We start from the raw sequence: 18,312 nt of genomic DNA on the forward strand, positions 1-18,312 counted from the left end.
TACATACTATTTTAAAGCAAAATTTCACTAAAATTTATATACAAATATACAAGTCAAAGTTATATTGATATCTTAAAATCAATAAGAAATCAATATAAATATTAATTTCTTAAAATTAATATAAACAAATTATTCTAAAAAAGCTATAAAAACATATCAGTTAATATAAAGTTAATAAAAATAAAGAACATATAACTTATTAAACATATAACTTATTAACCAAATCATATAAAAACGAAATGTTAATTTTATGTTAGTATTATTACCATAATAATTTAAATAACAAGCTTTCAATAGTTATTATAATTGATTATAAAAAAGGTATATTACTCCTGAATTATCTCCAACTCATTAAAAGAAACTTAATTCCCAATAAATATAGATTTATATATATTCATAAATAAATATAAAAATGACAACAAATTAGGATATATCATGATGTGTGATTATTTATATATATCTAAGTATGCAAAAAATTAATCTCAACATTTAGTGTGATTATTCATTAAAAATGAAAATATTGATAACCGAATAGGAATATACGTTCTAATTATATATTCATCTATGTGCTATTAAAAAAGAATGAGACAATAACTCTTATCATTATAAATAAACTTAGTACCCAAAAAAGTCATAATATATTTAAAATGAGTGATTATTAGATTATGCAAAAAATTTATAGTTACTCGATAAACCATAAATATAAATTTGATTTTTAAAACACACAAAAATATATATTGCCATAAATTGTAACATTTTATAAATATTTTCTTTACCACGTTCACATATTTCACTGGTGAAATGTAGTATTACACGAATACGTTGATTTTGGAATTTTATTAAGTTTTTATAATGGTTTTTTAGCAATAATCCATCATTTATAGAAAATATCAAAAGATTTAAATAGTCTAATCAAAAATATTAAATCAATAATTAGATTATCTTCAGAAAATTTAGTTTAGAATCTGGTTGTTACTAACATATAATAAAATTAAATAATTAAACTATTGAGTAATTTAGTATATGTTGTTATGGTTACATAATAAACATGCAAATTATTATGATTACAAGATAAAACATAAGAAGATAAAATTTGATTTTTAAACCACACAAAAGACATATTGCAATAAATAGTAACATTTTATCAATATTTTTTCTACCATAAAACCTCTTACACATTCAAAGATTTCACGGGTGAAACGTATTTTTTACACGAAAAAATGCAGGTTTGAATAAATAAATAAAAAATATTATGTTTGACACAAACTGATATTGGCATTATAATGCGGGTTGTTACCTAGTTTCATTTTACTTTTCCCTTATCACTCCTCTACATATCCATACAAAAAGAAAAGACAAATAAACTCTGAAAAGAGTACACACTACACACCACACCACACCACATGACTAAATATATATATATTTTTTTTTTCACATGACTAAATAATCACACATGATTAAATATAATGTATTCGTATCAGCTTTTATCAAAAATAATTGACTGTTATTTCTTATTAAACCTATACATTAATAGGATTTTAGTAGAAGCGTGAATGTGTGATTATTTTTCAAAAATAAATTCTGAATAATACTTATATTTATCTTCTTTTGTTTCCTTTTAATAGCGTGAATGTGTGGTTATTATCTTTATGGACTATGGTGGTTGTCCATATTGAACTACAAATACTATTACGTCAAAAACAGAATTAGAGAAGACTTTTACATTCAACAAGTTTATGAGATGCAAAATATTACCGCGTTAATCTTGTAGAGATGACTCATTTGCCTTTCTCCCGTATCTTTCATTCGTGAGTTGTTACGGCGGTCAATTTGTTCACAGTAGGATCATGAAAATGCAAACTGTTTCAAAGTATGAGAAAATAAATAATTAAAACAAAAAGAAAGAAATTAGAACTAATGATTTGCATTTTTTTTGGGTCATTGAATACATTATTTGGTATTGACTAGAATAAATATTTAGAATACAAACTTTTATTATTTTGACTTAAACTAAGCTTAACTTGCCTTTGCTCACAAGATAATTCATATCTCATTGAGAACTAGCCTAGCTCAGCTACTTCATATAATCTATCAACTCAATTTAGATAGCTGACATGATTTTAAAGACATACTGTAGTTCCAAAACCATTTTTATCCCAAAACCCAACATGAGTTATAGTGGGTTGGGGCAGAATATTGAGAATATGAAAATGTGATTGGTTTACTCTTCAATATAAGAAAATGGTGCAGTTATATAAATTTGGGATTGGCGAAATGTATTTATTACTATGACATGATTGGCGATATGTTCTAGTTGGCATCTCAATTCGCATATACTATTATATGAAATGAAGGTATAAAATACGAAAGCAACAATACAAAAAGAAAACATTATGCAATTGGATATGTATACTTTATATGTTTCTTTCTGAATCTCAATCGCATTATAAATGTTAAAGCTTGATATTATAACACGTGACTGTGGGACAGCGACACCCACGGGAGTCGGATCCAAATCGAACTTAAACTTCTTCACAAAATATTTATTTCTGACCATTTTATTAATGTTTAATGAAGCTACTAACCTTATGTCGTTTTCGCCAACCATTGCTTTTCGTTGGTGACTGCTTCTTTTTATGATGTCTCCAAGAGACTCCGTAATGAAAAAGAACATTTACTTTTAACTTATGATATATTAGGGCAAGTCCATTGGTAGTCTTTAATTTTGAGACTCTTAAATTTTTTTAACAATATATTGTGTACTTTTTATAAAATAAGAACTTTTAGAATCTTAATTAAAATTATCATCTCCAATGGTAGAACTCTAATTGGAGTTCTTATTTTTGAAAAAAATATAAGTTGAAAAAACATAACTTAATAATCTCTTTGACATAGACTGCAGTACTGAGAAGCCATAAATTCAGCTTAACAGATCTTTGAATATGCATAGGAATACAAAAAAAAAAAAGCAGAGACTGTATGCACAATGAAACCAGATATCTAAGTTTCCTTTAGACAAATTGTCGCGTGGTGTCACTGGCATGCTCACAGCGGACAAATACTTAACTCATGCTCAACAACTTCAGCAAGATCCAGCTTCAGAGCTACCAAGCCACTTTTCTCGCGTTTACCAAATAGCATATCAGGCTAAGTTGAGATGTGCATCGGATGTAATGTCGAGAGTTGAGATATATGTAGAAAACAAAACCCACCTCTTCTCTAAGATGTGCATTTTCAATCCGAAGCTTTTGTTCATCAAAGTAAGGATCTTCACTAACAGGAGGACCACCACAGTTAGGGCATATAGCATGCTTGAGAGCTTCTCTAATGGCTATCTGCTCTCTCATGTTGCGCCTACGAACAAACAATACCACAATCAAAATCAAAATCCTTTCTTTCATATTCAGAACACATTTCAAACCAAGAGAGAGAGAATCTTAAGCTGAGTCCTTCTATTCTGAAACCAGAACTTGATTTGTCTAGGAGCCAAACCCAATTCTCTGCTAAGTTGATTCCTCTGCTTCTCATCAGGATGAGGACACTCCTTGAAACTCCTACAAGTTTGATAATTCAACGATTACAAACAAAGATATTTCTCAAAGAAACACAAAAAAAACAACGTTTAAAGCCTCAATCTGTCGCAAATTCTTACTATCAGAATGAGAAACTTACTATTAGAAATAGGTTCGAGCTCCTCCGATTCAATCTCCTCTGATTCCAATCGAGTAGTCTTTGAACACAAAGTTTAAAGCCTGCAAAACAGATGGTACAATACCTTTAGTTTCAGATGCATGTAGACAGTTCGATAAAGATCAGCTCGAGTTGCAAATAACTTGTGGACATTACGATCTGCAAAAGTCACTTCCTTTTACAAGAGGACAGAAGCAAACGCATATACAAGAATATCAGGTGGAGAAAACTAACATTCTTTGGCGGGATAGCAGATTTCATTATCAATAATGACTTTCATCATCTCTGTTAGTCTAAAAACATCTCTGTTAGTCAAACCTATAGAATTTTGTATATAGCATAATTTACGAGAAGCAGAGCAATAAAACAGAGAGGTAAGAGAATAAAACAGAGACTTTGATCACATTCTAGAAACAGATTTCGTTAATCCTAATTACAATCATGCCTAGGATCACAATTAGAAACAGATTTTGAAGAACCCTAATTTTCGAAAATCAAAGAACTCTAATTTCTATACCCTTACTAAACAAGAATTCTTACAATCAGAAAAAGGAAATTACCATCAGAAAGAGATTGGTTAATCAAAAGCTTCGATTTGGTGAAGAAGACTCACTTTGGTGAAGAAGACTCGTCAATTAATCAGAAGCTTCGATATGTCGTTTTGATTGATTAATCAAAATCTCCGACTGGAGATCGGTTTCTCTGATTGCAAGGTTCCGATTTGGTCAAAAAGATCTCTCCGTTTTGTTATGGTTCAAGAAGGAAAAAAAAAAAATCTTGTTTTTATATGAAAAACCAAATCAGCTATATGCTGACACGTACACAATAAGAGACGATTCCTAAGCTTACTAAATAAGAGTTGGATCTTATATATTCCATCAATTCTGATTTATTTTTAATTACAGTTGCAATAAGAGCCTTGCTAAATCCTTGCTAAATCCCCCAATGGAGATGCCCTTAGGTGAAGTGGTAATGAGGGAAAAACTGGGTGAAGTGGTAAATTTTGACCAGAGCCGTGCCTACGGCCCCAACTTTAGAAAAACATTCAGTAGCTTATTATATTATTTTTAGTGCAATTCTAAAAGAAAAGTGTACTATAGAAACGTAAAGGAGCATTTGCCCACGTGATGGTTTTAATAATTTGAATAAATGCTTTGATAATTTTTTTCTCCTTTCTTCTAAACGTGATTGTTTTATATACTGTGTTAGTGATTTTTGTTTGAAATTAGTCATGTAGTTAGAAATTAAAAAGGAAATAATGAACTAAATTCAATTTGGTGATACAAGGTCACTTGATAATGCAAATTAGTTTATGACTGGTAATATTTTTGAGCTATTTATGTGTCCATAACTCAATTGTAATTCATGTACTCAAAAATATTAGCTATAGGTTTTATATATATAAAGATTTTTGATTGTTTATTCACAAAAGGTTATGAAATATTGATTTTGAAATTTTGTTTAACAATCTTATATACAAAATGAAAATTATGTTAAAAATAAAAATTTACATTTATTCTATTTGAGTTCTTTTTTTCAGAATACCGCCTCCGGCCTCCATATCTGTAAGCACAGCTCTCATTTTGACTTTAGTTGTTTTTGTTTAGCTTTGAAATATTAGTGGCCAAGATAAAACAAAATTTATATAACAAAGTTGACAACTTCTTAGTTAAGATAACAAAAAGGTTTGATTTTCTATATACACGCGGCCCAGTGGCATTGTACTGTAGACTATTTTAGAGATCAAATTCTAGATTTGGTGGAACAAAACATAAAGATGAGATCACCGAATTCACTTGTGTGTTTCCAAATTAGTGTATGTTTTATTTTAAAATTTACTAGTAGGATTAATAAAAGTTACGAAAGGAAAAGGGGTTATATTTCCATGTAAGGTTATATAATCTCATTATTAATTTATTCACCGGCCAGTTCATTACAACTTTGTATATTATTTAAACATGTGAGATATCATGGATAATGTGCTGTGTGACATCGGTTCAGTATAAGGTTCTGATTAATGGACAGGCCTTTGGGTCCATCACACTTAGGCGGGGACTTCGTCAGGAGGATTCTCTGTCCCCCTATTTTTTTATTCTTTGTACGGAGGTGCTTATTGCCCACTTTCGGAAGGCGGAGAGGCTGAAAGTTATTATAGGGATTCGGGTATCGACAGCTAGTCCTGCTATTTCCCATCTCTTGTTTGCGGATGATAGTCTTTTCTTCTGTCGGGCCACAAAGGAGCAATGTGAGGCGGTCTTAGGGATTCTAGGGAAATATGGAAGGGCTTCGGGCCAACAGATAAATTTTCAGAAATCCTCGATTCAGTTCGGACATACAGTGGATAATGATCTTAGGGAAGAATTGAAAGGGGTCCTCGGTATCACAAACCTAGGAGGCATGGGCTCGTACTTAGGCATCCCGGAAAGTTTAGGGGGTGCCAAGACAAAAATATTCTCTTTTGTACAGGACAAATTGCAAACTCGGGCTAGTGGGTGGCCGGCTAGGCTTTTGTCCAAAGGTGGCAAGGAAGTAATGATCAAGTCTGTTGCAACGGCTGTTCCTACTTTCGTTATGTCGTGTTTTCGGTTGCCCAAGACGGTTACGAGGAAATTAACTAGTGCGATTTCTAATTTCTGGTGGAGCTCGTTGGGACAATCCCGAGGGTTGCATTGGGTGGCGTGGGATAAACTCTGTTCTGGTAAAGATACTGGCGGCTTGGGGTTCCGAAGTTTGGATGATTATAACACCGCGTTGCTGGCAAAGCAACTCTGGCGTCTGATCACAGTTCCGGATTCCCTTTTCGCAAGGGTTTTTAAGGGACGCTACTACCGGCATTCTGATCCTTTGGATCCAATTAAATCTTACTCGCCCTCATATGGGTGGCGGAGTATGATTTTTGCTCGCTCTCTGGTGAATAAAGGACTCATTAAACGGGTAGGATCTGGGGCGTCCATCTCTGTATGGACCGACCCATGGATCCTTGCTCAATCCCCGAGACCAGCACTAAGCACAGGTCGGTTTTTGACCCCTCGCTTCGAGTTATAAATTTCATCGACAGGACCTCAAACTCCTGGGATATGGCTCAGCTTACGGCGACTTTTGTTCCGGAAGATGTGGCTATTATTTCCGCCTTGCCGATACGACAACCGGACACCCCGGATCTATCTGGCTGGCATTTTACCAAGTCCGGTAAATATTCGGTCAAGTCAGGATACCATGTTCTCCATTCAAATACAACAGCTCATACTGTTGCAGAAGTATTTGGACCAAGCATTGTGCCTCTTCAGGCCTTTGTATGGAAAATCAGGTGTCCACCGAAGCTACGGCATTTCATGTGGCAAGTGCTTTTAGGCTGTGTCGCGGTCACGGCGAACCTCCGTAAACGGGGTATGAGCTGCGATGCAGGGTGTGGTCTGTGTGGATGACTGGAGGAGACAATTAATCATACTCTTTTCCAGTGCCCGCCAGCCAAACAGGTTTGGGCTCTGTCAAATTTTCCGACGGCCCCTGGTCTTTTTCCCTCGGATTCGGTTTTTACAAATATGGATTTCCTATTTTGGCGTTTTCAAGATGTTCCAGATTATGCCTCTTTCCCTTGGATATTGTGGTATATATGGAAAGCGCGGAATGATAAGCTTTTTGGTAATCTTGACTCCAATCCCCTAGCCATATTGCGGCTAGCGGAGGATGAGGCAAAATCATGGGCTTTGGCCCAGGAGGATGCATTGGTCTTACCTACAAATGTACCTGCGGAGGCGAGGCGTAATGGAACTGGGGGTGTAGGGATCCCCAGATCTCTATCGAGTTACATTTGTTGGGTTGATGGTTCTTGGAAAGTGACAGATCAGTTTGCGGGTAAAGGATGGTATTGTACTTCGCCCTGGGGTGAGACTCCTACCATGGGGGCTGCCAACCATCGCCGTAGCTTATCTCCTCTTCATGCTGAGGTCGAAGCCCTTGTTTGGGCTATGCGTTGCATGATTGGGGCAGATAATCAATCTGTTATTTTTCTCACAAACTGCTCCGATTTAGTGAAGATGGTGTCTTCGCCTTCTGAGTGGCCAGCTTTTACGGCATATCTGGAGGACATTCAAGCGGATAAGGAGGAGTTTGTCTCCTTTTCTTTGGTTTACATTCCTCGCACGCAAAATAGCAAAGCGGACAACCTCGCGCGACGTGGTCACACATTACCGCATTCAGCTACTTATGTAAACAATGTTCCTACATATTGGCTTGTTTGAGCCAATCTTGTATTCTGTTGTCAAAAAAAAAAACCTGTGAGATCTTCAAAGGACTCAATCGCAATAGAGATTTAAAAAAGTTTAGAGGCTCATCACGTGAACAAATAAAAAACTCAATAAGCCAGACATTAATTCCTCTGTAGTCCTACTCCTATGTATATGTATGGATATAATAAGTAATAAATTATTGAATCACCTGAGCAACCTAAAGTAACGAAGAGAGTCATCACTTACTCGTATAACTAAGTAAAAACTTTGGTCATCTAGCAAAATTTGGTACTTAGATATCACACTTTTTATCCTTTTCAAAATGTTATCTGATGTCAATTCTCCTTATAAATTTTAATTACACTGGGGTTAATAAAACAGTTATATAAGTGTCGTGTATATTTTCGTGTAGATAACCTTGTTGTTGTCCTTTGTCGATAAAATGTGTCCTGTATATTTTCGTCATGGCTCACGTCGACGTCGTTCATTTTGGCTTTTGAATATATTTATCTTTTTGTCTTCACTCTTGTTGTCCTACTACTTAGTATTCAAATTCCTCTCCGTCTCTTTATATATCTCATAAAATATTTATAGTTTGTTTGATTGAAAACTTTGACGTTTTCAAGAATCTGAACTCTGAAGAGAGAGGATAAAAAACCTTAGGAACGTAGGACAAAAATTCGTCAATTATTCAATAATATCATTTGTGTTTTTGTAACACCTTCGCATGTGTACGTTTTGTTTGATCTAAGGTCAGATCATCATATTAAAACCAGCTAGAATCTTATAAAAATACGTTAAAAATCGACGAATCTTTTTTAAACAACGTAAAAAGTACTAGCTAGTAGTTCATCTTTATTATTTTTCAGTTAGAAATAAATTGAACGATTTGGCAATTTTTGCACTACTACTATCACAAGAAAGGAAATGAAAAAAGCAGCGGACGAGAGGATTTTGAGCTTTTGTTTTTCCATGAAATTAAAGTGTAATTTGCTTTCTATAACGCAAAATGACAAATGTCTGGTTACCACTATTTTCAAAAAGTTACTAATTTCTTTGGCTGTTTCTCTCTTTACAGCGTCATTTGCTACGTCACTTTTTTCGACTCCACTATTTATATATCCCTCCTGTTTTGGAAAATTTGCCTTTTCTTTTCTTGTGTGTTGTTTGATGTCTGATGTTTGATGTTTGTTGTCTTTAGTTTTTTTTGACGATATTTGTTGTCTTTAGTTTTATTTTTATTTGTATATATTCTTCTTTTCTTTTGTTGTTAAAAGGCTTTCAATTAAAAAAAAAATGCAGAAGAAAGATTAACAATACATAAATCAACAAATTAGTTTAAGATTGATTTCAAGAGCAAATTTTGTTTTTTTTTAATATATTATTCGTCGACTAATGATTTTGCTGAAACAGCAAATATCGTTTTACCTTTTTTGTTATGGTCATGTTCGTTGTAATCTTTTGTTCAATCTTTTTTTAGTTTTGTTTACAACTTACAAGAGTGTTGTATTACCGTTTTCTTTATTGGGTCAACTTTTCGAATTTGGTTAAAGATCAATTACCTTATAGGCCCAAAGAAACGGGTTCAGACCCATTTCTACTGATTCTTATGAGAACCGGGTAAAACCATTTAAACCGGTTTAAACCGAGAATTGCTGAATTGTTCATCGTCTCCTCTCTCTCTTCTCTCTCAAGACTTGCGAATTCTGTGATCGGATCCAATTGTCAACTTCTCGGGGGGTTTCGAAAACCCTAATCCCATCATTCTCATGGAAGCTACTAAAAAAGCGAAACCAAGTTGTGGAGATGCGATTAGCAATTTACCAAATGATCTTCTCTGCCGAATCTTATCTTCCCTTTCGACAAAGGAGGCTGCTTTAACATCGGTTCTCTCAAAGCGCTGGTCAAATCTGCTTCTGTCGATACCTATCCTCGATTTCGACGACTCCGTGTTCCTAAATCCCCAAAAGGGTCGACGAAAAACTTGTTTTTTCAAGGCTTTTGTGGATAGGTTACTGTCTCTACGTGTCGAGACTTCATCCCCTGTTCAAAGAGTGTCTCTCAAGTGTCGTCAAGGAGGTGTTGCACCAGATTGTATAACTATGTGGATACTAACAACTGTAAGGGATCTTGGTGTCTCGGATCTTTCTCTACGTATTGATTTTGGAATCTTTCTATTGCCGTTTAATGTCTTTAGGAGCAAGACTTTGGTAAACCTTAGAATTGGAACAATGATACGTCTTGCTCTGTTTCCTTCAGGTGTTGTTTCTCCAACGGTTAAGTCACTTGTTCTTGATTTAGTTGAGTTTGGTTATGATGAGAAGGATGGGTTTAAACAGATTCTGTTAGCTTTTCCTTCGCTGCAAAGCTTGCGGATTCATGAATCGAACAAGTGGAAGTTTTGGAATGGGTTTGCTTCTTCTACTCGAACGCTCAAGAGTCTTGTATATAGAAGGGATGATACTGATTGCTGTGCTCCTAAACCTTGTGTTTCGTTTGATACTCCGAGTCTTGTTTACTTAGAGTATACTGATGTGGTTGCGGATAAGTATGATAATCTGAAACTGGACAGCCTTGTTGAAGCTAAGATTGATTTTCAGTTGACACCTTTTCAAGTCATGCGCAAACCAAATAACATTGGTTTTGTTCCTGGTAATGTCACATCCTTTTTCAAGGCCATCAGAAATGTCAAGATCCTCTCCTTATCTCCGGATGCGTTAGAGGTCAGTCTTCTTGCTTTTTACTGTGGCTGTGGGTAAGTAAACAATACAAAAGGATTTGACTTTTTGGTCATGTGTTTCAGGCGCTCTATTACCGCGGTGAAATGATACCTGTGTTCAACAATTTGCGTTCTTTATCTCTAGGAAGCGATAAACCTCATGGTTCAACATTCATCTTCTGGAAATTGCTTCCATCACTGCTCAACAACTCTGCTAATCTAGAAACTCTCATCATCAAGGTATTATTGCAAAAGAAGCTACATGTATGATACTAACTCTGTATCTACGCCGGTTCGCTTATCGCCTTTTTTTCTTGGAAAACTAAAGAATCGAGGGTCCAGAAGAGAATTGATGTTCATGCTCTCAGAAGAGCGGAGTTGAAATCTGGATGGTCTTTTTGCCAGACGCGCTGCCATATACAATCTAGAGCTTTACCCTAAAAAAATGATATTTTCTCCAACGTGTTTTTGGCAGGGTCTAGTGCACTATGTTGCTGAAGGATGGGAAGATTTGATTCCAATGGCCCGTGTCTGCTTTTCCTGGAACGACGTGTCTGCTTCTTTGTCATCATCTGCAGTGAAGGTTTTAGAGATCACTAGGTACAAAGGAACTTGTCAAGAAGTTAATCGATTGAAGCTTTTTTTGGGGAAGTTATCGCGTCTTCAAATGGTTAGGGTTCATCATAAAGCAGTAAATGATGGAGAAAAAAGTCGCCTCATGAAAGTTCTTTTGCTTCTTCCCAAAGCTTCCAAATGTAAGATCCAATTCATAAAGGAAACTGTTTGATTTTACTAGTTGTCTGTATATAAATGTTGCTGGTTGACAAATCTTAGTAATCGTTACTTTTATCTAAGTATAGTCTCAACATTTATATTTTACATGTCTTTTTGTTATCGTGGTACGAATGTAACGAGAGCTACATAAAATCTCGCCCTAAAATCAAAATTGACAAAACTTGCCACGCTCTCGTCTGCAATTGCAAAGCCCTAACATTTTTAATTCTCCCGCAAGATAATAGTTTCTGAATTCGGCTCTTCGAATCTCTCAAACGTCGTCGGATTCGATAAAGTAAGTTTCCATAATCATTCTTCTTCTCTGATCTTGTAGATTAGTAGTAGTCATAGTGTGTGATTGTGGAACAATACGATTTGAGATTGCCAAAAATTGAAATCTGGAATCTTTTTTTGTGTTCTGTTGCGCAGGCTCTTAAAGTATCGATCTTTCACGGTGCAATCATGAAATCTGTTTCCAAAGATGTGATCAACCATTTGCCTGACGAACTTCTTTGCCATATTCTGTCGTTTCTCACTACGAAAGAAGCAGCTTCAACCTCGATTCTCTCGAGAAGATGGCGTAACCTACTTGCATTTGTTCCAAACCTTGAGTTTGATGACTCGGTATTTCTGCATCGCGATAAAAGGGTTAAGAATCCTCTACATGAGGCTGGTTTGTTTGGTTTCGTGTACATGGTTAAGAACAAAAGGTTGAAGCTTTCTACAAGCTTTGTGGATTTCGTTGATAGGATCTTGGATTTACAAGGCAATTCTGCTCTAGACAAGTTCTCTCTAAAGGTGGTAGATCATCATGATCCTGTTGATAAAGATAGTGTTATTCGTTGGATTCGCAAGGTCTTGGTACGTGGTTTATCTGATCTTCGTCTAGTCGTGGATTTGAAGGATTGGAGCTCTCGGCTTCCTAAAAAGATCTTCTTGAGCGAGACACTGGTTAAGCTGACTCTTCAAATTAGAGATGGCCCTTGCATTAATGTGAAAAATGTTCATCTTCCAAAGCTTAAGACTCTCTATCTCAAGTCAGTTATGTTTGATGATTGGGAAGTTGGGTTCAGCAAACTTCTTTCTGGTTGCTACATCCTTGAAGAACTTGTTCTCGATCATATATGGTCGTGTCTTTGGGATTCTTGCCCTGTTTCTGTCTCGACTCTCAAGAGGTTGACGAGTTGTTGCAAGAACGTCAAGTTTTGGGATCCCCACTGTGAAAGTCCAAATAGTGCGTCTTTTGATACTCCAAATCTTGTCTACTTGGAATATTCTGAAGCCATAGCCACCACGTATACAAAAGTGAATTTTGATTCGCTTGTTGAAGCCAAAATCGATATTTGGATGACAGAAGATCAGATAGAAGCAGTAGGTTTCGTAGACAATGAGGAAAACTATATGGTTGGCAATGCAACAGCTTTTATAGTTGGTATCAGCAATGTTCGAGTCCTCCACCTATCTTCCAACTCTCTCGAGGTGTGTATTATTCAATTCTCATCTTTCCTTCTATCTTTCTCATTCTTTATAAGGATTTGACCCTATGATTTGCTACGGAGTGATGATAACTTAGCTGATAATGAGATGGTTTTGGTTTCAGGTACTCACGTATTGTTGCAAACCAATACCAGTATTCAACAACCTGACTCATTTAACTATAGAGAGTAACCCAAAAGTTGGTTTGAAACCATTACCAAAGCTGCTCAAGAATTCTCCAAAACTCGAAACTCTCGTCTTCCAGGTATGAATGAGCTAAAACACTTTAAAGCATCGTCCAAACAAACACAATGATGACTAATGCAACTTAACGTTGAAACCTATCCTTTTTATGTTTCAGGAACTCCTTCACATAGATACAGAGAAGGAGGAGGACGTTGCTATATCATCAAGTTCGGTGAAAGTGCTGAAGATATTCATCAGTGATGCTGAAAAAATAGAAAAGAAAATAGAGAAGGTCAAGCACTTTTTGGAGACAATGCCAAATGTTCAACAACTGGTTTTATACTATGGAGTGAAAGTGTCATCGCAACTTCAGATGCTTAGTAGGCTAGCTTCACCAAAGTGCAAGATCCACCTTATCCCTAGTAACCTCTGAGCGTATCATATATCTACAGTTGCCACTTGGGTATTGATGAAATGAGGGAGGTCCTCTTCTTTAGGAGAACATTTATAATTCCTGACTTTGTGGTTATATCAAAACCATATATGGATGTGTCTACAAGTTCTTTACATATACTTGCTAAAAGATATATACTCTAACCAAGACTAGTAGTCTAGTACAGGTTCTTCCTTCTTTCGTTTTAGCATCAAAGTTTTTAAATACATGTTTTAGTTTTGGCCGACAATGATAACTTTCGTATTTTGCTTGTTTCAGTTTTTTTCCTCTGTATTGCTAATTAGTTCTAGTGCAGGGGAAAAACAAAACTAAAACAAAAGACCTACCTTGCCATAAGTAATCTCACCAGTCGTTTTCTTCTACGAGAACTATGATGAGATCACAAATCTTGATAGATAATGACTTGCGTTTATTCAGCATATGTTTCAATATGTTTCATAATGAAATCATTTGGAGTGCTTCCAAGTGAAAACAAAACCAAATAAAAATCAAACATACGCATATAATAATAATAAATGGGATTCAAAATATCTTTACAAAGTCTTTTAGACTTCTTGAAAAGGCTGGCGGCGGCTTAAAGAACTCACTCTTTTTTGCTTCCCTCTTGCCTACCAAGACAGTCGCCGAAACCCTAAATATCTACAACAGTTGAGTGATTTTGGTAGGCTTTGCTTTATTTTATCTCCAAGTTCGTTCCAATATATTCTTTTGATTCTTCTGTTTGAATTTGCTATTAAATCGAGCTTTCGTGTCTTTGGTTTTCAGGTTGTCACTCACTCAGTGTTGTTGCCTGTTGAAAAAGATGAATCGTGGTGGCCCTAGAGATGTAATCAGCGATTTACCAGAAGCTCTATGTTGCCACATCTTATCTTTCCTTCCCACTAAAGAAGCTGCTTCTACTTCGGTTCTGTCCAAAAAATGGCGATATCTCTTTGCTAATGTCCCTAATCTTGATTTCGATGACTCTGTCTATGTGAATCCTAGGGAAGAGAGAAAATTTCCAACTAGTCCTAGAGAAGTCACGAGAATGTTTTATGAAAGAAAGAATAAGGTCTCTACAAGTTTTATGGACTTTGTGGATAGGGTTTTGGCATTGCAAGGCAACTCTCCTCTACACAAGTTGTCTCTAAAGGTCACTGATGGTGTTGATCCACTCCGTATCAATTCTTGGATAGACAATGTGTTGGAACGCGGTGTGTCCGATCTTGATCTAGACATTGGGTTGGAATCAGAGTTTTTTCTTACTTCCAAGATCTTCTTGAGCAAGACACTGGTTGAGCTGAAATTAACTTTTGGATATAGCCCCACCTTGGATGTTAAAGATGTTCATCTCCCAAAGCTTAAGACTCTATATCTTAACGTCGAGTCTGAAGAGCATGGTTTTGGGCTTACTAAGCTTCTTTCTGGCTGTCACATGCTTGAGGATTTAGTTTTGGATGAAATATCTAGGTGTATATGGGACGATGCCTCTGTTTCTGTCACTACTCTCAAGAGACTAACGTGTTGCTGGGAAGATCGAGCTTATGATAATGCAACGAGTGTGTCCTTGGATACTCCGAATCTTGTCTACTTGAAGTTTACTGATACTATTGCGGACAAGTATCTAAAAGTGAATTTTAATTCTCTTGTTGAAGCCCATATCAATCTTCGGATGTCAGAAGAGCAGATGGGTTTGACAGATTTTTTAGAGGAGGCAACTTTTGAAGATTTACAGATACATTACTCTGAGGGTTATGGGGAAAATGATTTGATTGGCAATGCAACAGAGTTTATAATGGGACTATGCAATGTGAAGATCCTTTCTTTGTCTGCCAACACTCTTCGGGTTAGTATTTCATTCTTTCTTCTAGTTTTTAAATTAATGCCTACTTAGAAGAAGACACAAAACCTCTAATATTTTTGGCACTGCTTAAGGATTTGAGTTAGTGATTGCAATGGGGTGATGATGATCTAGTTGATATGGTTTTGTTTCAGGTACTTACTTACAGTTGTGAAGCGATACCGCTTTTCAACAACCTGACTCATTTAACTATTGAGAGTAAACCAAAAATAGGATGGCAGTCATTACCGGCCTTGCTCAAGAATTCTCCAAATCTGGAAACGCTTGTCTTCCAAGTATGAAAATAAACTCTTTAAAAGCATCATCTGTTCACTTGACTCCTTTTTTCAAAGTTTTGAGATGTTTCCACTATGTATGTTTCAGGGACTCGTTCACAAAGCCATGGATAGTTGTGGAGATGTGTGCTTGTGCAAACCTTGCGAGGAGGGGATTCCTAGTTGCTTATCTTCAAGTCCGGTGAAGGTTCTAAAGATACTGAAATTTGGTGAAATTGGTCATTACTATGATGGCATAGATATAAGGCAGATCAAGTATTTCTTGGAGACAATGCCAAATCTTGAACAGATGATATTGTACTACGATACACCAGTTGATAAAGATGTGATTGAAGTTTCAAGTCAACTTGAGAGGCTAGTTTCTAAAGTAGCTTCATCCAAGTGCATAGTTCAAGTAATCTCTGACAACCTCAGCTTGTCATCCACCTTGTCGACAAATAGGCTCCTCTTCTTTAGGAGTCCCTTTCCGGTTTAAAGAGTATCCTCCTTTTATCTCAGAGAAGATTAATTTGAGCTTCTCTTGTTTCGGCTTTATTTTGTTCTAAAGACATGTGTTTTGTTTTTAGGATTTTGTCCTTTTTGGCTGAAAATGTTTAAGTCCATGTTTTGTTTGTTGCAGTTCGGATGTTATAAGAAATGTAAACATGAGACCTAGCTTTGTCAATTGTCATTGCAGTTGCCTTAATGAATTAACTTATCTATTGATGATTCATGGATTGTACTAGTTGAAGAATAAATATTACACAGAATAAAATCAGTAATCCTAGCATAGCCCATGCGGACAAAGAGATAGTAATCTCTTCGGAATGTGATTATAAGCTGCCTTCAAAGGTCTTCACGAGCAAGACATTGGTTAGGCTGAAACTAGGAATAGGAGGTGATGATGGTGAGTTGATCATTGATGTGCAACAAGTTCTTCTTCCGAAGCTTAAGACTTTGTATCTTCATGGTTTAGTTTCGTTTGAAGATAGTGGTGTTGCGTGTGCCAAGCTGATTTCTCGTTGTCATGTCCTTGAGGAGTTAGTTATGATTGATTTGATGTGGGGACTTTTGGACTTTTGCTCTGTCTCTAACCCAACCCTCAAGAGCGCAACAATTTGTTGCGAGGTAATTCATGAGAATCCGCTGAGTGTATCATTTGATACTCCAAATCTTGTATACTTGGAATTTACTGATGTTGTTGCGGTCAAGTATCCAAAAGTGAATTTGGATTCGCTTGTTGAAGCCAGGCACGGTCTTCGACTGACACCTTATCAAATCATTAAGGCAAGATATTCAGTAGATGGTGTGGAAGAAGAAATGGTGGGAAATGCAACTGACTTTCTTATGGGAATTAGCAACGTTAAGATCCTCTACTTATCATCCAACACTCTTGAGGTTTGCATATCATTCCCATCTTTATCTTCATATTTTTGTTTCCCCGAAAGTAAACGAAGGCAAACAACCTTGACCTTAGATTCCTTTGTTCAGTTTGGTAGTTTGCAAGAACTAAACTAGTTACTGTGGCTTATTTTCGAACCATGTTTAGTTCCATCATGTATATTGAGTTAATTATTGCAATTGAGTGATAATCTAGTTGATTTCATTTTGTGCTGCAGGTGCTCAATTTCTGCTGCAAAACGATACCGGTCTTCAACAATTTGACTTACTTAACTATAGAGACTGACAGAGATGTCGGATGGGAATCATTGCCGAATCTACTCGAGAATTGTCCAAATCTAGAAACCATTGTCTTCAAAGTACCAGCACATATCCTTTTCCTTCATCAGCTCCCACATTATTTTCATACACATGTAAATTCTAAAAAACTATTTCCTTTGTTCTACTTCAGGGACTTCATTACAGAGATACAAATCAATGTTCGGATGAGGGATACCGCTTCAAAGACGCAAACAAATGTTTTGAAGAGGATGCGGACAGGTGTGTCTGCAAACCTTGGGAATGGACTCATATTGGTCTATCATCAAGTCCGGTGAAGATTCTAGAGGTATTGAAGTTTGGAGAAGTCTTTAGGAACAAAAATCACATGGATAGGCAGACGGAGGTGATTAAGTACTTCTTGCAGACAATGCCAAATCTTGAACAAGTGACATTATACTTTGATACTCCATTTGATAATGATCTGAGTATACTATCAACAGAACTTCAGGCTCTTGAAAAAGTAGCCTCACCCAAATGCAAGATCCAAGTTATCTCTTATAATATCAGCTTCTCATCTACTGTACACTCTTCCTCATCAACAGGTGGACTCGTCTTCTTTACAAACAATTTTCCGGTTTAAAGATCGTATTGTTTCATCCAGGAGAAGTTTAGCGAAGATTTGGTTGCTGGTTTTAGCTTAAACAACAGTGGCATGTGTGTTGTTTGGTCTCTGTTCTGTTAATTTGTGCCATGTGCCCTTTCATTAGGTTCGTAGGTTACATGTGTTTATCCGTATGCGTCCAAGTTGAATACTTTATTTCAAGCATAGCTTCTCTTGTATTTTATTGATTTTTAAAAAGACTTGTGTTAAATGCTTTGGCTCCAACTTCTTAATATGCATTTTCAACTTGGTTACAAGCTGTCCCTGTGTCCCATGTCCCTATATTGCTTAAATTAAATGACGTATAGGTAATACTCGAGTATATCAGAGAGTAGTATTTTGGCATTCCATTAGTAACCAAAATGGA

The 18,312-nt window shown here is 36.0% G+C and overlaps 5 protein-coding genes and 1 long non-coding RNA gene across 11 annotated transcripts; 5 read left to right on the top strand and 1 right to left on the bottom strand.

The window, feature by feature from the left end:
• Positions 1 to 2,858: 2,858 nt before the first annotated feature.
• On the bottom strand, positions 2,859 to 4,441 carry LOC147944889 (uncharacterized). Its single transcript, XR_015598098.1, has 3 exons — positions 4,304 to 4,441; positions 3,673 to 3,752; positions 2,859 to 3,554 (listed from the first exon to the last, which is right to left on the bottom strand). It is a non-coding gene; the product is annotated as an uncharacterized LOC147944889 (long non-coding RNA).
• Positions 4,442 to 7,232: 2,791 nt separating this feature from the next.
• LOC147944890 (uncharacterized) lies at positions 7,233 to 8,572 on the top strand. Its single transcript, XM_087512761.1, has 2 exons — positions 7,233 to 7,898; positions 8,546 to 8,572. The coding sequence occupies exons 1-2, from the start codon at positions 7,233 to 7,235 to the stop codon at positions 8,570 to 8,572; spliced, it is 693 nt and encodes a 230-aa protein (XP_087368887.1).
• A 481-nt stretch (positions 8,573 to 9,053) lies between these two features.
• On the top strand, positions 9,054 to 11,512 carry LOC104788152 (F-box protein At3g59150). Of its 2 annotated transcripts, none has more exons than XM_019246123.2 (3): positions 9,054 to 10,642; positions 10,723 to 10,878; positions 11,114 to 11,512. In XM_019246123.2, the coding sequence occupies exons 1-3, from the start codon at positions 9,689 to 9,691 to the stop codon at positions 11,423 to 11,425; spliced, it is 1,422 nt and encodes a 473-aa protein (XP_019101668.1). In that variant the 5' UTR covers positions 9,054 to 9,688; the 3' UTR covers positions 11,426 to 11,512. The 2 variants fall into 2 exon arrangements, with proteins under 2 accessions (XP_019101668.1, XP_019101669.1); XM_019246124.2 differs by having other exon boundaries at positions 9,069 to 10,642; positions 10,967 to 11,512.
• LOC109125046 (putative F-box/LRR-repeat protein At3g59170) lies at positions 11,311 to 13,757 on the top strand. 2 transcript variants are annotated; one of them, XM_019246125.2, is made up of 5 exons: positions 11,311 to 11,393; positions 11,651 to 11,707; positions 11,842 to 12,891; positions 13,013 to 13,153; positions 13,250 to 13,757. In XM_019246125.2, exons 3-5 carry the CDS (start codon positions 11,875 to 11,877, stop codon positions 13,505 to 13,507), a joined length of 1,416 nt encoding a protein of 471 aa, XP_019101670.2. In that variant the 5' UTR covers positions 11,311 to 11,393; positions 11,651 to 11,707; positions 11,842 to 11,874; the 3' UTR covers positions 13,508 to 13,757. The 2 variants fall into 2 exon arrangements, with proteins under 2 accessions (XP_019101670.2, XP_087307407.1); XM_087451281.1 differs by lacking the exon at positions 11,311 to 11,393 and having other exon boundaries at positions 11,568 to 11,707.
• Positions 13,758 to 13,958: 201 nt separating this feature from the next.
• LOC104788153 (F-box/LRR-repeat protein At4g14103) lies at positions 13,959 to 16,344 on the top strand. Of its 4 annotated transcripts, none has more exons than XM_019246126.2 (4): positions 13,959 to 14,175; positions 14,294 to 15,353; positions 15,503 to 15,643; positions 15,732 to 16,344. In XM_019246126.2, exons 2-4 carry the CDS (start codon positions 14,331 to 14,333, stop codon positions 16,116 to 16,118), a joined length of 1,551 nt encoding a protein of 516 aa, XP_019101671.1. In that variant the 5' UTR covers positions 13,959 to 14,175; positions 14,294 to 14,330; the 3' UTR covers positions 16,119 to 16,344. The 4 variants fall into 4 exon arrangements, with proteins under 4 accessions (XP_019101671.1, XP_010512148.1, XP_087307409.1 ...); XM_010513846.3 differs by having other exon boundaries at positions 13,968 to 14,189; XM_087451282.1 differs by having other exon boundaries at positions 14,076 to 14,180.
• Positions 16,288 to 18,197, top strand: LOC104789768 (F-box/LRR-repeat protein At3g59210-like). The gene is made up of 4 exons (XM_019245432.2): positions 16,288 to 16,302; positions 16,391 to 17,020; positions 17,242 to 17,382; positions 17,475 to 18,197. Exons 1-4 carry the CDS (start codon positions 16,288 to 16,290, stop codon positions 17,922 to 17,924), a joined length of 1,236 nt encoding a protein of 411 aa, XP_019100977.1. The 3' UTR covers positions 17,925 to 18,197.
• The last annotated feature ends 115 nt before the right edge of the window (positions 18,198 to 18,312 follow it).

Source organism: Camelina sativa, chromosome 5 (assembly GCF_030686135.1).
Source record: "Camelina sativa cultivar CO46 ecotype springtype chromosome 5, ASM3068613v1".
NCBI classification, from domain to species: domain Eukaryota; kingdom Viridiplantae; phylum Streptophyta; class Magnoliopsida; order Brassicales; family Brassicaceae; genus Camelina; species Camelina sativa.

Bases quoted from the DNA above. Each gene is read 5' to 3' on its own strand.
- LOC109125046 (XM_019246125.2), top strand. From the start codon at position 11,875: ATGAAATCTGTTTCCAAAGATGTGATCAACCATTTGCCTGACGAACTT. The intron at 12,892-13,012 runs GTGTGTATTATT...TTTTGGTTTCAG, and splicing joins TATCTTCCAACTCTCTCGAG to GTACTCACGTATTGTTGCAA. The intron at 13,154-13,249 runs GTATGAATGAGC...TTTATGTTTCAG, and splicing joins TCGAAACTCTCGTCTTCCAG to GAACTCCTTCACATAGATAC.
- LOC104789768 (XM_019245432.2), top strand. The intron at 17,021-17,241 runs GTTTGCATATCA...TTTGTGCTGCAG, and splicing joins TATCATCCAACACTCTTGAG to GTGCTCAATTTCTGCTGCAA. The intron at 17,383-17,474 runs GTACCAGCACAT...GTTCTACTTCAG, and splicing joins TAGAAACCATTGTCTTCAAA to GGACTTCATTACAGAGATAC.
- LOC147944890 (XM_087512761.1), top strand. From the start codon at position 7,233: ATGGATTTCCTATTTTGGCGTTTTCAAGATGTTCCAGATTATGCCTCT. The intron at 7,899-8,545 runs GTAAACAATGTT...GACGTTTTCAAG, and splicing joins TACCGCATTCAGCTACTTAT to AATCTGAACTCTGAAGAGAG.
- LOC104788153 (XM_019246126.2), top strand. From the start codon at position 14,331: ATGAATCGTGGTGGCCCTAGAGATGTAATCAGCGATTTACCAGAAGCT. The intron at 15,354-15,502 runs GTTAGTATTTCA...GTTTTGTTTCAG, and splicing joins TGTCTGCCAACACTCTTCGG to GTACTTACTTACAGTTGTGA. The intron at 15,644-15,731 runs GTATGAAAATAA...TGTATGTTTCAG, and splicing joins TGGAAACGCTTGTCTTCCAA to GGACTCGTTCACAAAGCCAT.
- LOC104788152 (XM_019246123.2), top strand. From the start codon at position 9,689: ATGGAAGCTACTAAAAAAGCGAAACCAAGTTGTGGAGATGCGATTAGC. The intron at 10,643-10,722 runs GTCAGTCTTCTT...CATGTGTTTCAG, and splicing joins TATCTCCGGATGCGTTAGAG to GCGCTCTATTACCGCGGTGA. The intron at 10,879-11,113 runs GTATTATTGCAA...TGTTTTTGGCAG, and splicing joins TAGAAACTCTCATCATCAAG to GGTCTAGTGCACTATGTTGC.